Source organism: Larimichthys crocea, chromosome XV (genome assembly GCF_000972845.2).
Source record: "Larimichthys crocea isolate SSNF chromosome XV, L_crocea_2.0, whole genome shotgun sequence".
NCBI classification, from domain to species: Eukaryota; Metazoa; Chordata; class Actinopteri; family Sciaenidae; genus Larimichthys; species Larimichthys crocea.
Genome location: NC_040025.1, coordinates 10,977,680 through 10,997,159, shown reverse-complemented (window position 1 = coordinate 10,997,159; position 19,480 = coordinate 10,977,680). Strand labels below are relative to the sequence as shown.

Here is a 19,480-nt window from a genome sequence, read left to right as displayed (position 1 = left end):
GGCTTTATATGAGTTTGAAGACATAAGATATTAGAAATATGTGGCATTATATGGTCACATTCAGTCGTAGTCTCCCCTTGTTTTAGGGACGCCTGTACCCAGGGGATTTGCTTAAAGCCGTCACCCAATGAGTCAGTCACCAAGGTAGAGGAATCTCATAATTAAGGCCTCATTAAAGCTACACAGCCCAACTATGTTGGTTTACAGGGCAGACAGAAACTCACAGATTCACAATGGGGCCATTCATAATACCTCACTTCTCTGAAGGAAAAGAGAAAAAGCAGTTGCTCTTAGCATTTGGGCAGATGTAATTGCAATCACTCAGCTTGTCTGATGCTGATAATGGGGCGATGGGAAATTCCTGTCAGAGTCGTGGCGCAGGGTGGTTTCGCAACCACTTTGGCAGGCTCCATGTTCCACTGCAGGGCAGCGAATGCGTTACGGCATGCTCACATAGCTGTCATTAAACACATTTTGAAGAAAAAAAAAAAACATAAGACAATCAAAACTCACAAGTGTGTGTTATTCTCTTGCTCCTTGAGCAATGAAAAGGGCAAATATTATGTAAACGTATATCGTCTGTCAACTCTGCACTGTTAAACATGTTGAAAGACTTCAGCATATGAAGAAAAAAAAAGGAAAGTGAACTCACCTAATATAAAGTATAAATACTGGCTGAGCTATTTTCAACATCTTTATTTTCATTTGTCATTTTCAAAGCACTTCTCCTGACTGGTAGTTTATGTGAAAATTAAACTGTGGGGAAATAAGAACACATATTAACTGGTACCTAAAAATGTTGGGCAGTAGAAATAAATAAATAAATAAAAAATAGTAATTATGTAATGTTTGTTTTCCAAATTTTGGGCATGCTTTTGCAGCAAGCGGCCCACTCCTGTCTGAAAATGTGTGCTACAGTAGGTGGCTGAAATAGCACATGGGTGCAACGTTCTTGTGGTTGGTTCCTTGGGTACAGTATGTGACACTTGGCATCTCAGCAATGCTTCCATGAGAAGCCTCTATTATAAAGCATTCATGCAATGATGCTAACGAGCTCATTTTACTGGCCGGACAAGCATTTGTGCAATAAAGTCCGAGACCGTCTTATTAGTGCCTCGTGGGACCACCCAAGAAACAATATAGTGATATTATTAAGATTTTCTAATAATCTCAGAGGAGAAGCAATAAAGTCCCGTTTACTGTTGTGATGGACAACAGCTATTCGGCTTTTAATTAAAGTGGAAACTTGAGGAATATAAAATGCATGAAAACCAGCGTGGATGAAAGGTAAGAGCCATTAGATTTCGGACACGTGATCCTGAATGACACGCAGACGAGTGTCTCATTTCAAATAACAAGATGTTTTAGTAATATTTTACAGGTAGGTAACTGCAGCCATGAGTTTACTTGGCAGTCTGCCAGTGTTTTGCAAAGGTATTTGAGGTATTTTGGGTATTTTACAATTCAAATGATGCCTCAGAGAAAAGTTAAGTTTTGATTAACTCCAGATGATGTTTTCATAAATAAATATAGAGATAACAGAAAGGGGGGGAAAAAAGAAAGAAGAAGGAAAGTCTGACAGGAATTTATTATTTCCCTCCCCTGAGCTGGTGATGATAACTTGTTTATGAACGAACGAGCATCGCTTACATTTTTAAAAAGTTTAATTTCAAATTACAGCATAGTATGGGTAATAAAAAATAACAAAAAGATATAATTTTATTCTTGCAATAATCTGTGGTTTCAACAGTCCATGAGAGTGTAAATCAACACGTGATTCATACAATTCCTCAAACATAAATACCATATCATATTTCAATGCTTTCCAAAGTTACTGGTGAATCAGTTATGATAAATTACAAACATCTATATGTCGAGAAAAAGAATAAAATACAGTAAAAACAAAAACAGATGATACATGATGACACACACACACAAAAAAAAGACCCAAATATCCTTTACCGCTCTCTTACAGTCAAAAGGTGTACACCGATTTTTAAAGTAGAGTAAAGGCGTATTCACGTTACTGCGGGAAAAACAGTTAATGCACTCGTCTCATCCACACGCAGCCATTGCAACACTCCGAATACACAATAACGGAGGTCTGTGGTGCACTGAACGGAGCCGGGGTGCTCCAAAAGTTCAAATTTGTTGAGCTTTGACCCAAGCTCCGCCAATCACTGCTGACCACCGCTTGAACTGAAAGGCTGAGAAAACAAAGTCTTTGAATTTTTCCAGAACTGCGCAAGAGCAAATTGTCCTCCATCATATCAAGCTAAGGTGGTGCCATGTAGCGCGGCAACAATGGGAGTTACACGGAGTGGTAAACACCGTGCTGAACAATGTGGAACAGCGATGAGAGCCCTTGTTTTTCTGTCGTAATGTGAATACGCCATAGGAATCTATGAAACTATGCTACTTAAGCAGAATGATTCCTTGAGCTAAATGCCAACATGCTGATGTTTAGCAGGTATAATACCATCTTGCGTGTTAACATGCCAACGTTGGTTATAGTTCTTCTTGTGGGAACCAAATTTTACGGGCGATAGCTGTTGTGATATATTTCACTTAAAAAAAACTGTCAACCTCATGGTGAGGCAAGAGGAAAAGTTAGTGGATCACTAAATTCAGTAGGATTCAATCTCTTGGGGCCATGAACGTCTGTGCAAAATATCATGGCAATCCATCAAATAGTTGTGGCGATATTTCGGTCTGAACACAAAGTGGTGGACCGAGCGCCATGCAAGGCTTAAAAAAAAAATACAAAAATGCAGTAATAGTTAAGTTACACAACATGTAATTACATAATGTGGGACGTCACTTTTCTAAGATCTTGTGAGGCCATATTCTGTCTATTGAGCATTTCCATTGTCCAGTGTACTCACAGTCTATGTACCATATAACATATATAAATGTGAGATTTAATCCATGGTAAAAAATAACTATAGTTCTTGAGTGTGTACATATTAGATCAAAAAAATATAAACATGTCAGTATACATTAAACGCACAACTGTTTTATGATCCCTAGCTCTTCCAACATCTACCCAGAGAACGTTTAAAAACATTGATATTTGGTTTACCGCAAAGGTCTTCAACATCCATGAAAAAATATATACTGACGTATTCACTGCTTTATTTTCAGGTTATTTTATTGGTGAAGCGACGGGCATCCAAGTTCCTCGGGGGAAGTGGCAGCGCACTGTGAAAAACAAACTCAGTCCTTGAGTTCTTCACACTGTCCTTTCACCATCCGACAAGCAGTCGAGTCAATGTCAGCCTCACCTCCTTCCTTCAAACCCTCCCCCGTGTGGTTTGGTAGTGTGTGGTGGTGTTCATAAGCAGTCCATTGAAGAAGAAGAAGAAGAAGAAGAAAAAAACAAACATATATGGCAGCAGTGGATGGCTTGGATGATGCCCTGTTCATGTGTGAGGTTATACACCGAGCAGCATGCCCATAAAATCGGAGCCGTTCTGTATTGTAATGGAAGCGCCTGCTGCGTTATCCACAAATATGGAGGTGTACTGCCCGGCCTGCGGAGGAAAACATAGAAGAGTGATGCAGAAAGATTGCACAAATACAGATTTATTTGTGTGTGTTTCTCAGTGTGCTGCTCACCTGGAGCTCCAGCAACCCATGAACGCTGACAGTGAAGATCTTGCTGTTACTTTCTAATCCAACAATCATCTCCAGTGACCTGCAATCATATTTAAAAAAAGTAATTCAGGTCAAAATTTGCATTTTTTAAGATCCTGCTAAAGTGAACCAAATGCAAAATGCCTTGTTTTAAAAGGGAGAGTTTCAAGAAGTGCGCTCATTATTAGAGATATATCTGTTTGTTCAAAGACAGGAAACAGGGGGAGTCAGTTAAAGCCTAAAACTAACAAAACCTGCCAACCAGCACAGAGTTTGTGGTTATTTGCCTTATTAAAAATGTCAGTGGGATTTTAATTGAGATTCTCATACTTCTGTATCGGAACCCGGACGTTGCTGTTTCACTTCAGCTCTTAATAGTTTGCCACATAATGACCCATAAATATGTGAAATATTTCTGCTTTGCTTTCTTTCATTGAACTGTTTCCAGTCTTTATGCTAAGCTAAGTTAACCATGTGCATTGCAGTGGTATATTAATATTTTTTTTCCTCCCTTCTGAAATGTCAAACTATCTCTTTAACAACTCAGTGCTTTCTGTGGAGATGGTTGTAACATCACTGCAGGATTTAAACCACAGAGCAAGAGCACTGGCTCCTGTTAAGTGGAAAATGCTACATTTTTATGGCAAATCAATCATGTTTGTCTTCACTCCAACTGCCATCACAATGAGCCTCATTTCACATTCTCTGCATTTTCATGTGTGGGAGGGCGAGACTGGCTGAGGCTTTGGCTCGAAAAAGCAAGAGCCAAGGACTCTTTTGGGTTAGGTAACCCATCATAATAGTATTATTTATATGTTCCCCACATTGTACCAAGCAAGAAGGGAGGCTGTGGAGCTCTGCACAGTCCGGGAGAGACTTTAGGGAACAATTTATTTCATTCTTTATGTAAATAGAAATTTTGAATTATTGGAAAGAACTGTTCCCAACTGGATCTGGTAGCACTGTATTAGATACTTCATTATCTGTCTCCCATATCCCAAACAAGGACATTTCACTGCTGTGCTGCTGAATATAACAGGCTGCCTGAAGTGTCAAAGGTGAGTCTATAAAGATTAGTTAGGCGACAGGGACGAGGGCTCTAAGTGAGAGGACATTTCCTTTAAAGACCTGCTCTGCTTTTATACAGGAAATGCCACACTGGTTCCACACAAAGTGTAACAGACAAAACCTTTAACAGCTCATAAATTCAGGCGAAAGTTAAGGTAGCGTTAAACACTAATAAAATATCCCTGTTACACGGGGAAAGTAAACAATTTATCAAAACAAGAATGTCACGAATGCAAAGTGTGTTTTTTTTTTTCTTTTTCTGACTCCTCTGGTTCACTTTGATTAACTTCTACTGGTTATAGGTAGTATAACTGACCAGCATGTGTTAGAGCCATAACAAATCAGAACCACATGGATACAATCTATTGAGGTAACAAAGAATGTTAGATAGGGTGATTTGGATTCAGGCTCTCCAGCAAATCTAACAATGAGTGTGTTTACACGAGCGCTTGTATCCGGGGTCTGATCACGTTTTTGGAGAGTCACTTACCGTATGTGTTACGCATGTAAACACCACATCCTGGTTTCAGGAACCAGGATAAGTTTGTTTTTTTGTTTAAGGCCAAATTGTGGCTGCGATGTTTAGTCAAGACAAAATTAACACAGATGATCAAAACCATGGTTAAGACTTCAAACCGGCATACTCAAGTACAAGTTTAAATGCACTCTATGGTACCGAATACCTACGTGTATCTGTGGCACAGTGATTCGATGCAGATCAGCACCCGGACGTTATCCCTGGCCTTGAGCTGACTCTTGCTCCTCTTCACCTCATTGTGGTCTGCAAGGAGGCAAAATGTTCACAATCAAATGAAGATACTGCCTCACAAATGCATATCCGCCATATCCCGACACAGCAGGTCTGTCGAGCTTTGGATTTCTCCACATCCTGTAGCTGTTTACATGCGGCTGTAGAACTCTTTATGAGAAGTTCAGATGGAGGTGGATCTTTGTTAGACTTTCCAAACCAGAAACATGAGCAAAAGTGTAAGGAACGGATTAAACGTTGTTCCTTTGCGTCCTACGGTGATAACCTTACCTCCTACTACTGCGCTACTTTGTGGGTTTTCAGCTTTTTTTAAAAGAAACTCTGTTAACACAACTAGAACATCCACTCTGTAATATTTCCCCTCTGTGTGAATGCAGTGGTTCTGTCCTGTCCTTTTCTTGGATTTGGCAACATTTACACTCCAGCAACTCCAGTTAATCTTTTTTACAGACTTCTTTTATAGGTTTGACATTCTAAGGCGGTGTTTTCAACCGACTCACGAAGCTGAAGTTAGCTGGCTACAACTGATGGTAGCAAGAGTCGAAGATCGTCTTCTAGAAAAGAGAAGCGTGCTTTTGTCTGCCTCTGTTTTAAAATCATGGACACAATGTTTGGAAAAATGATTGACGCGAACGAAGAGGCGGTGGTGCTTGAACGTTCATTAATTAAGGATTAAGCAGAATCAGGACAGTTCTCGATTAAGACTGATTAAGACTCCTAAGGCTTTGATATATGTACTGTAATACAACATTTAAGAAGTTAGTGTGATTTACCAATGTGGACGTTTGCAGAGAACTGGTAGATCCCTGTGATGGGAGCTGTAAATCTCCCAGTAGACTGGTCCATTCCTGTCCCTCTGAGGAAGGCTCCTTTAGCTGGTGGCTGAAAGCACAAAAAAACATTTAATTTATATTTTTTTTACACTTTAGAGTAATAATACATTGATCCTCTCTTACACCCCCTTTTTCTGGGTGGTCAAAAGCTGTAGGCAGGTATTCAGGTGTCTTGCTCAAGCTTGATGACCATATGGTGAAATAAATCTGATGTTGATTTGCCGTTGCTTTGGGGAACTTGACGTAAAACGCAAATTTGTTAAATAGCAAGGGGGGATGGCCAACTACAGTTTACCAGTTAGCCCTGTGAGTTGTCACTATGTCACAAAGTTTATAAAAATACATTTCTGGGGAAGACGTATGGACAAATTTCACTTCACACTTTCGTGTATGACTGATTCTGTCTCCACTTTAATCCTCTGCCCTCTTGTGCCCGCCTTCATTGTCTTTCTCTCTAATTTCTGATTCTGCAAAAACATGCAAAATATCCATTCCAAAGCCATAGTAACACGCCCGTTCTACAACAGTGCTGTGTTAGCATGTTAAATAGTTAGGCGAAGCTTAATCCTCCCTCCTCCAGCCTTGTTAGCCCATCCCAACAAGGCATAGTTCTTCCACTACAGCATGCCGTTTCAAACAGTGTCTATTTCTGTCCTCCCCACACTTTATTCCAACTCGGAGACAGAGTGCCTTTTGTATGCCGCCCAGAGAGTGATGTGTAGAATTAAAAAAGTAGATATTTTTGTCCAAAGAGCCAGTCTGAGTCTCCGAGTGGCAGTGCATGCTTTGCCAGTGCCAGTTACCAGTGAGGGGATGATCCTCTCATAATTCCCCCACATGCAAACTAAGCGATGATTACCAAACACTCGTTCTTTCAAACATAGTTAAGACAGAGAAGCAAATGGATCAGAAACAAAGCATGTAACCATGCAGAGGAGGATTAGCCAAAACCTTTCTTTTTCAGCCATGCACAGTGGAAGAGTGAAGCTGAACCAGTTCATAAACATTTACTTGGTTTCAAACAAACATACTGTCTGAAAGTTTTGGAGCTCCACCAGAGTCTTCTTGTCGACCACCACGGGTCCCTTGAGCTTGCAGTGGAAAGCCTCTTCTATTCGTCGGTAGGAGGTCATCCCCTCCAGGGTGAGGAGAGCTGTAGGTAGCTGGCTGGGGCTGGTTTGTCTGTCCAATGCTGCTGCTCTCCTCTCTGTAGCCTCTGATAGAAATGCATGCAGGTTTACAGTGCAGAATGATTCAGACTATTCTTTCATCATAATGTGAAATACCAAAAAAATTAGCAGATATTTGTAGCTTATCTCTGCAAAATGTCTGACAGAACCACCTCGTTACCTAAAGGAGAGCTGAAATGTATCTTTGCTGGAAAAACCGACATGTTTCTACCTTTAATCATCTCTTTGAACTCCTGGAGAAGAACTTCCTGGGTAACTTCAGCCCCAGGAGAGCCAGGAGGTCCCTGTGGGCCAGGAGGACCTGGAGGACCAGGTGGGCCGGGCTGTGGAGGAGGACAGACATACAAAACATCGTCATGCATCAAACTTGATCTTAAAATCATTACTCGAGTTTGTCTTATTGACTTATTAGCGTGGCAGCCACACAGTCCATCTACTGGCTTTACCAGGGGTCGTTTGCGCTTGCGACACTTTCCAGGGAAGTTGCCAACGGGTCTTTTGACAAAGTCCATCCATGATCCCAGTGGATCCACTCTCTGGTTGTCAGGAACCTTCAGCAGAAACGACACCAAAATGAGCATTAACCGATATGATAATAGCTCATTTCAATGTACAAATTGCACAATACAGTGATATAAATATGGGTAAAATGCTTGTCCACTGTAGGAAAGCGAGACTCAATAACAAGGAACAGACTCAGACTTTTCTCTAAACTTTACTGTGCTCTCATTCAGCCTTAAAAATACTGCTGTTTACCAGATTAAACATATATTTTATTTTTAAATTTATTTTGCACCATTATAGCACATAATGCAAAGAAAGCTTAAAAAAAATGAGTCATTATTTCTTCCTTTTAAACCATCGCTGGAAAATCTTGCCCTAAGATACAATTAAATGGTGCCAGACACCAAGGAAGGTCACATAGGGAAACCTGTTTCTTTTGCCCACCCTTGAAGAGCCTTTTCAATTCGCCGTCTAAGTTTAGGCACCATTCTCCTCAGAACACTTCACCTTGTGCTTATTTTTTTCAGTCCGTATAATTCACTCAGGTGCCACGTCGGTTCGTATTTGCCCAATAGACTCTGATGAATGTAAACAAACCTTGTCGAGCGAATATTTTCAGCGCATGAAAATTTCCATGAGCGCTGCGCTGAAAAATGAGTCTCCCTGTGTATGTGTGATGTAAATTCTGTGGATTGCAGACCTCAGTTACTGTAGTTTATAACAACATGTCAAAACGGCCAACACTTTCTGCCTCGTCTCGAAGACATACTACTATTTTCTTTTATTAATCCTGCTTGTTTGGGTAGCGTAATGATGGAAAATTTAACAAACAAGATAACAAATGTATATACAACATGTGCACAGGGTGAGTTATGATTCAAGACTGTTTCTTAATCGTGTGTATGCTCGATCTTCTTATCTGAGGGAACTCATTTATGATAAATGACTGTATAGGAGACTGGGATCTGCTGGGGAGATAAGGAAGGCGCTCAGAGAAGCAACATTTCTACGTTACAGCTGACGTGTTTTCATTTCGTTAAAATGTGAATTCCAATTACAGAATCTTACTCTAACCCTTCCCCAAAATGCCATGCATGCACCCCGAGTTGAGATAGAAGAGGAGATAAAGACGAGCCATCGAGGTGAGCTGCCTGAAATGGAATTTGTTTAGGTTTGGCAGCGAGACACGGATCACTTATCTGCAAAACCAACATGCCCCTTTCTTCGCTGTCAAAGACTTGCCTCTACTTCCACCGCAACAAAGTAACTTCTTTTTTGTCTTTTCACTACACTGGAATAAAAATTGTTTTTTATATGTGGGATCTGCAGCAGTCTCTCTCTCTCTGTCTCTCTGTGACTTTCTCTTCTTTCTGACAGCAGACAAAATAAACAACTTAACAGGCGCTGTGCCGGCTGCATGTTGAACCGCTCTGTGTTTTTGTTGTGATTTTGAGGCTTGGAACCAGATAAAAGGAAGACTGATTTGGTCAAGACAAGAATACTTTTACACAATTCTGTTTCCATAAGACTGGGAGCCTGTTGGATAAACTGCTTTTCTCTTTGCCATGTCAATAATTCATAGTCATTAACATACCAGCTTGGTAAGATTTATAGGAACACTTTTGACAATTTGGGAAATACTTGAACTTGCAATAACTGGTTTTAAACAGTTGCTTATTTACACATCCAGCAGTTCCGGAGCAACATTGTCATTCTGATTTGTGTTTCTGGCCACCTGACAAATACACAGCAAGTCCAATATTCTCCTAGTTTTTGCTACGTTTTGGTCTCCACCACTTCCGGGTGGAAATATGTGACTTATTTAGTGGCTAGATGCTGTTAAAAGCTAGTTTAAGTTTTATGCGCTTTCTTTCCAAGGGCTCAAATAGAAAACTACAACTAACGGTTCTTTTCATGATCAATTCATCTGTCGAACATTTTCTCGATTAATCGATTAGTTGTTTGGTCCACAAAATGTTGGAAAATTGTGGAAAAATGTTGAACGCTGTTTCCCCAAAAGAGGTGACGTCCGCAGTAGTCTTTTCTTAGAGATTTATTGATTATTAAAATAGTTAATAGTGGAAAACCAATTGATTAATCGACTAATCGTGACATATCTGTCCATTCTATATGAGGCTACAGCCAGCAGTCGGGTAGCTTAGCTTGAAATAAAGACATAAAGACCTTTGGACAGAGACTGGTTAGCTGTTTCTAGTATTTATGCTAAGCTAATCTAACCAGCTGTTAGGTGTTTAACAATACAGACATTCAATTTTCCAAACTATTCCTTAACATACCACTTGTGTAAGCTTGAACAAATATTAACATGTTGATGACAGGGGGGGGTTGAGGTGGTGCTGGGATGGCACTAGTATTCCCTGCCTGTGGCACTCTGAGTATATTTCCACTGGAATTGGTTGTAAAAACTGTGAATCATCACCTCAGACACTCTTCGACAGCTCGGCACGATTTATAAAAAGACACCCACCCAATTATGAGATGCTAATTCCAAAAAATGTCAGAGCTTCACATTTCTTCTTGTGTTTATATATCGGTGTCATAGATCATTGTATTGCTTTTCTACAGATATTAAACAGCGCAAGTTGGCCCACACATGTGACTTAATTACACATCTTAGCCATTCCCTACATAATAAAAAAAGACAGCATATCATTGCCAGGAAATCAGCCATACTTGTTATCCTCTTTAACACACGCTATTGTAATTAAGCCATTAAAACGTTGCCCTCAAGGATTTTCTGTGCTCAGGGAAGAAAGGCTACGACCAAGTTAATTATTACCTTCATTTCTGAGTTTAAAAAAAATGACAAGGAAATCACTGTATAAATAATCAGCTTAGGGAATGCTCAACTCTTTCCATTAAACAGATTGTGTTTTTATTTTACGCATCTGCACTGTCGGAGCATAGCGTACACTTTGTGACAGCTGGGACGGCTCACACAAACTTGACAAAAAAAAAAAAAGAAAATCTGATTCATTGTATGCAGGTGAGTCTCTGTCTCGACTCTGAACATCAAAGACTGCACACATGCAGACATGAAAACCATATTGCTTGATGGCACAGAGAAACCTGTCAGAGGCGTTCAATCTCTCACTCGCCTCTATTGACTGTGGCGTAAAGTAAACTATGGATTCCCTGGCATAGCTCTGTATCAGCACGTACAACTCGTGAACAAAGTGGGGAGGGAGCGGATCCAGGTATCAGTCTTGAGAGTTGATGAAGAACACCAGGGCTCTGGCTTTGATCATCGCTGATGTGTGAGTGCCTCAAAGTGGCCTCGTCTGTCAGCAGGTGTGAGCGCACGCCTTTCCAGCACAGACCGAGAGAATGTGTCAGGTATTCTGTCTAAAGGTAAGAAACTTTAAATCTTCCAGACAGTGTTTATCCTCATTGATGGGGCTCTAAATCATGACACATCACCGAGGCTCAGAAGAATGGGAGACATTGTGTCCAGAGTTTGGAAGAAGTATTCACACCCTTGTAAATAAAAGTGCCAAGATGGCGATGTTTATTAAGTATAAAAGTAAAAATACTTGCTCTGACTAATGTATTAAAATATACAGTATGACTTTTTTTTAGATTGTTACCATGGAGGCATCACTGTGTAAGAGGTATTACATCGTTGTAGGTGGGCAAGAGGGAGTTAGATTTAAAGGAATACTTTTTGGGCAATGTGCCTTTCTGGCAAAGACACCAGCAGCCCCATTAGCTTAGCTTAGCACAAAGACTGGAAGCGGGGGGAGACAGCTAGCCTGGCTCTGTCCAACAGTTTACAAAACCCTCAGAGCATTTGTCAGGCAACCAGCGGAGACTCCAGGAAGTTACCGTGCTCTGCCAAGAAATAGTCCAGCACATAAATCCCTGTAAAGCTGTGATTTTTTCACTTCTTCTTTGCGCAGATTAAACAAACGAGATACAACGTGTTAATCAGCAAGCTTTAAAGGTGCTGGCAGGGAGATTGTTTGGTTTGGACGGAGCCGTGTTTCCTCCCGTGTACAGTCTTCATGCTAAGCTAATAGCTTTATATTAACTGGGCATATGTCAGAGTGGTATCTATATTCTCTACACCACAAAGTGAATAAACTTGTCTCACTATATCTTTAACTTCTTTATATAATGTTATGCTAGTCCAGTGGTTTCCAATTTGGGGGTCAGCCCCCGCCAAAGGGTCACATGATAAATCTGAGGGTTTGTGAGTTGATTAATAGGGCAGAGAAAAGAAATAACAAAGTTCTGCCGCACAAATTTGTATCATTTCTTTGGAGTTCTCTCTAATTTGTGCTTTGTTGTGAAATATTGTATAATTTTACCTCTTTTGGCCTTGAAACAGGCAATTAAAATGAAGCCTTCTGAGAGATTTAGAGAGGAAATGTCTTCAGAGGAACCACTAACAACTCATAGACGTCTGAAACATTTCAAGGGGTACCAACTAGAGACAACCTTTTTACAAGCCGGGAGGCTGGGAACATTGTTTTAATCTTTAACAATACATTGTATTTTCTAACTATAGTAAAAGTACCTAATATATGCATACCTGAACCTGTCAATTAAAGTAAGTAGTACTTTTTTAAAGTACTTTATTAGCCCAGTTAAAGAGTCAAAGTAACATAAAATGGAAATGCAAATACCATAAGTACAGTTATTTGAGTCAATATACCTAGTTACTATCCACCATGGATTGTGCCAAGTACCCATGGCGCACAATAAAAGTGAACTTTGTTTTATTAACCTACAGCACAGTGGAGTTTGGAGTTTTTGGATCAATTAGTGAATCAGTTGTAATCATTTCTGATCATTCACAGAAGCCTCACTGGATTGTGTTACCCAGAAAAGAATGATTTGGGTCTACATGAATAATGCTTCTATGTGCACTGCTTTAAGTGTGTTTGTCATGTAGTTTGGGGAAAATTAGGTTGAATTTATTTGAAGCAATAAAATGGGAAAATATTTCCCTGGGGCAGCATGCCACCAAAAACACAAACACAACTGTTAAAACACGTCTCTGGGGCTGCAACCAGATACTGAAACTCTACTCCATCGCAGGCAGCTCCTGAATTCTTCTGTACAGTTGAACTTATCTTGTTTTCATTTACGTGTTATCTGTCTTTCTACCTGTCCATACACCCTAGACGACATGAAACTTTTTGCAGCTGATAAAAAAAAAATGTTGCACACGCAGGTTTAAGGTTGGACAGGATGATGAAGAGGCTTCTATAATCCCTTGTTTTTACATCCCTGTACTGCTCCCTGTGCAGTCATCCATGCATGGATGGACGGGGCCTAACACTGGGCCGATCCCACCCCGGGAGGCAGGGATCCCCAGGCTGTGTGGGACGAGGGGATCCTGGTAACCTGCGTGCGTCCTAGTCGTCATGCATCCACCCGTGTTCCCCACCGCTGCACTTCACAGACACAGATTGCCTTGAGGATTTATCGCCAAAGAGCTAAATACAGTTAGGCATGCAATGTTGACTCTGTTCTCCTCTCACTGTGTTATTACTCAATTGGCAAGCACCGTGTGCAAAACATAATTACTCTATCACACTATGAGGATGCTGCTATTAGTTCAGCAAATGTTGAAGCAACACCATTTCATTTTGAAGAGTAAATGAAACACAGTTATTATATAATGATATAGCTGAACATGCTTTTTATAATGTGGCCTGATTTTAACTTCACTGTTGTCCCAACAATGTGTGTGTATGCATTTATTATGTGTGAGAGAAAGTGAATAAATTTGTGTTTATGCTTAAGAAATCACCAGAGACGATCTTGGCTTCCTCTTGATATGAAAAAGCTGAAAGAAACCTTGAGCGCTGTGTCACATCTGTTTTGTGTACGAATTATAGCTTTGAAATCGGAGTGAGTGCTCATTTTCCCTGTGGTAGGTAAAATGAGCTGTTGAAAAGCACCAGTGATCCTGATCCATCTCAGGTAAACAGGTTTTCGCCCTATGGTTTGACTGTAGGCAGAACATTTCAGGTGAGAAGTCATTAAATCCTCCTCCTTTTTATATGATTCATTTGTGGCTCTGCATTATGTTACATAAGTACACATTGCAAATGGTAAAGTTTTCTTTCCTTACTTTTATGATGTTTTTAATTTACCTGTGTTATGTTGAGAATAGTTGGAGAAATATGATAGGTGGTGACACAAACTGGGGTGCAGGGTATTAACTGAAACTGTTGTACATCATGTACAGTTTGAAAACAACATATGATTGATGCCAGAAAACAATTTTGAAATGTTATTGGGAAAGGAATAGTTAGACGTTTGGGGAAAACCATTTATTCACTTTCTTGCCAAGAGTTAGATGAGAAGATTGATACCATGCTCATAGTTGTACAGCAAATATGAGTCCAGCACCACACAGATAGCCTAGCTTGCATCTACCAGCACCAAAACCAAAGTATAAAACCAGCATGTTTAGAACACGTGATTTTGTTACCTCCGGGTCGATCCAGGCTAGCAGTTTCCCTCTGTTTCCAGTCTTTACGCTAAGCTAAGCTAAGCATCTCCTGGCTGTGGCTATTCAAAAGAAAGTACTACTTTGGTATATGTCATCTTTTATATGAACTATTTGCAGCACAGGAAATTGAAACACCAAACATTTAACAGTGTCAACATGTATCATTGTGATTTTATGCACATGATATGTATTTGAAGGGAATCTGAAATATCATCCTCCCATTGTCAGTAACAAAACAAAATGATCATCTTACATTGACTTGTCAGCAGTTAGTTGTACTTGAAGCCACACTTGACCAATGTGCTGTTAAGTGTAGCAATAATTCTGAAATCATGGTTTCAGAAACATGACCCGCACATGATAAGAATCAGGCAAGAATAAGGGATTTTCTATAAATCTGGCATCAATCTAAAGCTATTATAAATGAAACAAAATCCAAATATCCATGTCTGTGTGGTGAAAACATGACACTGTGTGGTTTATTTTACTCGCGGATTTAAGATTCAGACAAAAGGGCTGCTTATTATTTGTTTCTTTTTTTTTCTCCGCAGTCTTCTTTCGGTTAAGTAACCTTTTTAGTCGTCTGACAAGTTGGAGGCAGAGTTTGCTATCATGCAACACAGACCGTAGGTAGTTCACACCATCAGTAGCGTATGAAAGGTGAGTGCTCTCACAGTGGCGATGTTTCCTGTGGGACTCGGGCTTGTCTCTCATGTGTAGGTTGATCCAAAAAGGTCCCACACACTGCTGCATTAATCATCACTGGGGATGAGAGAGAGGAAACAAAAACCCTCGCCTCGGGCTAAACCCAGCCATTACTCAACACGCCAGGCGTGATGTTTGACTTGACTCCCTCAATTACAGCCATCACAGATCCCTCACTGCTCTCAACAATGACAGATTCCTCTCATCTTCACGGAGTGGAGAGCAATAAGACTTACATACACGCACCTTTGACATTTCGCTCTGAAATTGTACAAACGTGATGATTCACAGTTGTTTGAAATGCACTTCAGTTATCATCTCATTAAAAACAAAAATTCCACTCACAAGCACAACTCCACACCTCACTATTGTGATCACTTTCAAATGGAAAATCTCCCGAGGAATGCAGTGTGCGACTACACGCTGCCAACAGCCCACACACGGGATTGGTCAGATAGAAAACGAATGCCATCATAAGAACTGTTTCCACTGTTTCCACTGGGCACAAGGGAAAAACATGTAAATGTGGAGTGTAAATGTTTGGCTTGTTTGAGAACACAAATTTCTTGCCAAGACAGCTCTAACGGACATGTTGTTTTCTCTGGGACCTAACAGATCTCCTAATAGGATAAACTTACAAACTACACAAGAAAAGAAAACCGCTTTTCGTGGTGTGTGGCATGCCATTTTTTCTTTTTTCTTTTCCTGAACAGAAACCTGGATAGGGTGGCACTAACAAACACGACCTTGAGTACAACCACTTCCACAGATGTCAAGCTTGAAGCTCAGGTTCTCATCAGAGGTGACAATGTTTGGCAAAGACACTATCTGGCATAACAGTGCGTCTTAAGAGTGATTATGTCATTACCCTCTGATTGTGGGAGATGAGATGAAAAGAATGTTAGAGAGGGAGGCACAGGGGGCTAATCCTCACCGAGGTGTTCTCTTTCAGGACCCTTTCTATGGGGCTTTGTGAGGGGCTTACACGGCATGCTGCCCCAGTTTTCGGGGCCGCACCGCCCCTATCGGATGTCCCAGACACAGCGGAGTCAGTCTAGGCCTGTGAATGACAGAATCAATGGGCTGGGAACAACATCGCCATAGGTCTTTAAATATCTGCCCACCTAACTTTCCCAGGAGTTACATCATGGCAGTGGGCCTATAAGGGAACCTCTGGGGGGAATTAGTGTTTGTGAAGACACCCGGCTCCCTGCGGGACAAGACAGAGGAGTGAAATCCCAGTGGGGTGCAATCTTCTGCAGGCTTGAGGGTTGACACAAGGTCATCCTTCATAGCCTCTGCTTTTACAGGGCAAACCAAGTCAAATAAACACCGCCAGGCCACAGCCACCTACAATGTGTTCTTAAAGATACAAAGAGACCTCACTGCTTGGTTTGAAAGTTACGGTTAGGATTCCAGTGACTGGCTGCTGTTAGGAGCTAGAAGGCTGGTATATAGGGCAGTGAGAGTTATATGAGAATGCCAACATAATGGGTGGGCTGAAAGCAAAACAAATAGCCTGTTGGAAAACCCTCGCAAATATGCAACACCAGCAATAAACCAATAAATAACAGAGTCAAGGGCCAACTGTTGCTCCTGAAAATGGAATTGCACCACTGTAATGCAGTTTTGGTCGAGGAGTACGTTTCTAATGAAAACAACATCGGTCTTCAGTTACAGATTTTTTTTTCTCACTTGTTGTCATAGTAACAACTCCAGCTAACACAAACTCTAAATGTTTTATTCTTCAGTTATTGTGTTTATATCTTCCCTCTGCCGCGATGAGACATTTATAAACACCTTATCTCCGTCTGCCTGAGACATTAAACATTATTCGTTCACATGCTTTCTGGAAAAAAAATTGGTGGCAGACGCCCGCAGCGCGCGCTAATTGATGCATTGATCAGCCTTTAGATGTCCACATTCCTGGCATACCTCCGGAAGTCATCCATTTAGCGTTTCACACATTTCGGTCCGTCTCACTGTCTCAGGCTTGACCTAGAAGGGCACACCTGTCCTGCCTTAGCTTTTACCTCTGCCACGATGTATTTGCTCTGCATTACTGCCTGTGCTGACAAGAAACCTGCACATATCTCACATATCTGCAGGTTGCTCTATTCTTTTCCAACATCATCATAAGTAAATAGCTCATAGATGATATACAATAAAAAAAAAAATACATATAGAGTTTTAGTCACTACCTTGACGCTGCCACCGACCTCTTCGCTGTTGGAGAGAGTAGCATTGAAGGCCTCTGTGTGTTGTGGTGTGGCCTCCTTTGGCCTCTTTCTCTCCTTCTTGGCATCAACCCCATCCAGAAGGACACACTGAGTCCAAAACACCACCACAGCCACCACGGCCAGAGGCCCAGCCCCACACCACATCTTCACACCGTTCTTCAATCAGCACCAGCAGTCTCTGCAGAAACAACCTGAAATCTTGGAGCCGTGGAGGACCGGTGATTGGTGCGTGATTGGATAGAAGCTGAAGATGCACCACAGAGCTCGCAAATGCAAAAAAGTCCCAGCGGGGGGAGAGGGAGACCAGAGGAATGCAGCTTCAGGGACTCCCTGTCCAAGAGACTGTCAGACTGACTGCTGCCGCCGTTGCTCCCCTCTTGATGAGCTCTCAGCCAGCGCAACGTTTTGCAGGGGCACTGTTAACTCTAGCCAGAAAGCCAGTAGGCTTACTCAACTATGAAATGTGTCAAGCAGAATGGTCCAAGGGAATGACAGATCGGCGCAGATCTGACAGCAAATAAACCCATTAGTGAGATTTTTCACGCTTTCTGCTCTGTTGGGGGGTGAGGTGTAGAGGAGGAAGAGGAGGAGGTGGAGGAGGAGGAGGAGGAGGAGGAGAGGGGGGTACAGGGGGCAAAAGAAGAGGCAGAGAGGAGGGGCGTCCCAAAGCTGAGGGTGGGCTAGAGATGGATGGCAATATTCCCTTTTTTTCCCCCCACTCTCTCTCTCTCTCTCTCCTGCTGTTTCTCACACTGGGCAGTGGATCCAGTCTCCAGCAAAGTTGTGTTGTGGCTGGAAAAGCTGCAAGATCCACAAAAGTTGGGCTTTCATCAAGAGATGGAGTTCAGTGTTTCTGTCGCACCGGCAGGGGATGCAGCCCAACAGGAGATGGATGAGGTCCAGGTTTGATCTTTGTCGTCTCCTTGAAGTATAAACCAGAGCCTCACCCTCTATCACACACACACACACATTCACACACACCCACTCACACACACACAGGTAGCAGCGTGCTCTTCTCCGTCTCCGTCTTGACACAACTCAGGTGCTCCCCGCTAAACTTCCCAACAAATCACCAAGTCCAAGACAAGACCACGTGCAGGTTTCACGTCAGAGAGCAGAGACTTGTGGCGTGGTGTAGGTCCCTTTCTGTCTGCTCCGTTGCTGTTCCTCTGCTCTCAGTTGCTCTTTTGCTCTGACTGAGCTTACAGGAGGACTCACAGTGGAGTTTTATCATCACCCTTTCTCCCTCCCGCTTCTCTTTCTCCCCCTCTCCCACTCCCTCTCCCTCTCTCTCTCTCTCCCTCTTGCTGTTTCTCCTCTCCCTTGCCTCTATTGGCAACCTCACTGGCTTATTCAGCTCTGTTTTATCTCATAGATGAAATGCTCGAGCTTGAAGAGGTTCTTTGGCAAGACAAGTTGTGTGCGAGTGATGTGTATAAAGTTGTGTATCTGTCTGAGAGTGTCTGTCATTTTGGCTCAATATTAGCCTACTCTACCAAAGCCTTGTGTTTAGATTGAAGCAAGACATAGAAATGCTCTTTTTTTTAATGACCTTAAGGCATTATCTTGTGTAATCTGCTGCTTGAAAACCTGCCAAAGAATCCCGACTGAGTAGAGTGAGGCTGTTTGTTTTATTCTGTGTTGATATTCTGGATGCTCTATTAAAAAATAAAAAATGAAGTAATACTTATATTTCAAGTGGTGCAAATTGCCGGTTTCAATAAACAACATGTGAACAAATTGTCGGTCTGGGTATTCCTACAATCAGCTCGTTTGTCTGAGCGCTCTCATGCTCTTATTAGGATAAATAACATGTTATCTCATGAGTGTCTACAACTTCACAACTTACATTTATAGACTGCTCAACTCTTCTACTTGATGTTACTGCCTTTAGCACAGTGCCACCCAGAGGCAGCAGCCTGATGTACAAAGAGACTCACCACTTACCTTTCCAGTATGGCTCCACACTGGTGCCACCCCACTTCCTGAATCCACTGGGACGTGTGTATGACAACGCAGCAGCAGCCAACAGCGTCAAGCTCACT

General features: G+C 41.6%; 1 protein-coding gene across 2 annotated transcripts; it reads right to left on the bottom strand.

The window, feature by feature from the left end:
* Positions 1-1,646: 1,646 nt before the first annotated feature.
* On the bottom strand, positions 1,647-18,706 carry c1qtnf12 (C1q and TNF related 12). 2 transcript variants are annotated; one of them, XM_019273773.2, is made up of 8 exons: positions 17,415-18,706; positions 7,943-8,047; positions 7,708-7,819; positions 7,338-7,522; positions 6,247-6,355; positions 5,392-5,485; positions 3,619-3,697; positions 1,647-3,533 (listed from the first exon to the last, which is right to left on the bottom strand). In XM_019273773.2, exons 1-8 carry the CDS (start codon positions 17,577-17,579, stop codon positions 3,435-3,437), a joined length of 948 nt encoding a protein of 315 aa, XP_019129318.1. In that variant the 5' UTR covers positions 17,580-18,706; the 3' UTR covers positions 1,647-3,434. The 2 variants fall into 2 exon arrangements, with proteins under 2 accessions (XP_019129318.1, XP_010741263.2); XM_010742961.3 differs by having other exon boundaries at positions 17,397-18,704.
* Positions 18,707-19,480: the final 774 nt, after the last annotated feature.

Coding starts and splice junctions, on each gene's coding strand:
- c1qtnf12 (XM_010742961.3), bottom strand. CDS start 17,579: ATGTGGTGTGGGGCTGGGCCTCTGGCCGTGGTGGCTGTGGTGGTGTTT. Junction 6,356..7,337: donor AGCTCCAAAACTTTCAGACA/GTATGTTTGTTT, acceptor TTGTGCTTTCAG/CCACCAGCTAAAGGAGCCTT. Junction 3,698..5,391: donor TCACTGTGCCACAGATACAC/GTAGGTATTCGG, acceptor ATATGATTGCAG/GTCACTGGAGATGATTGTTG.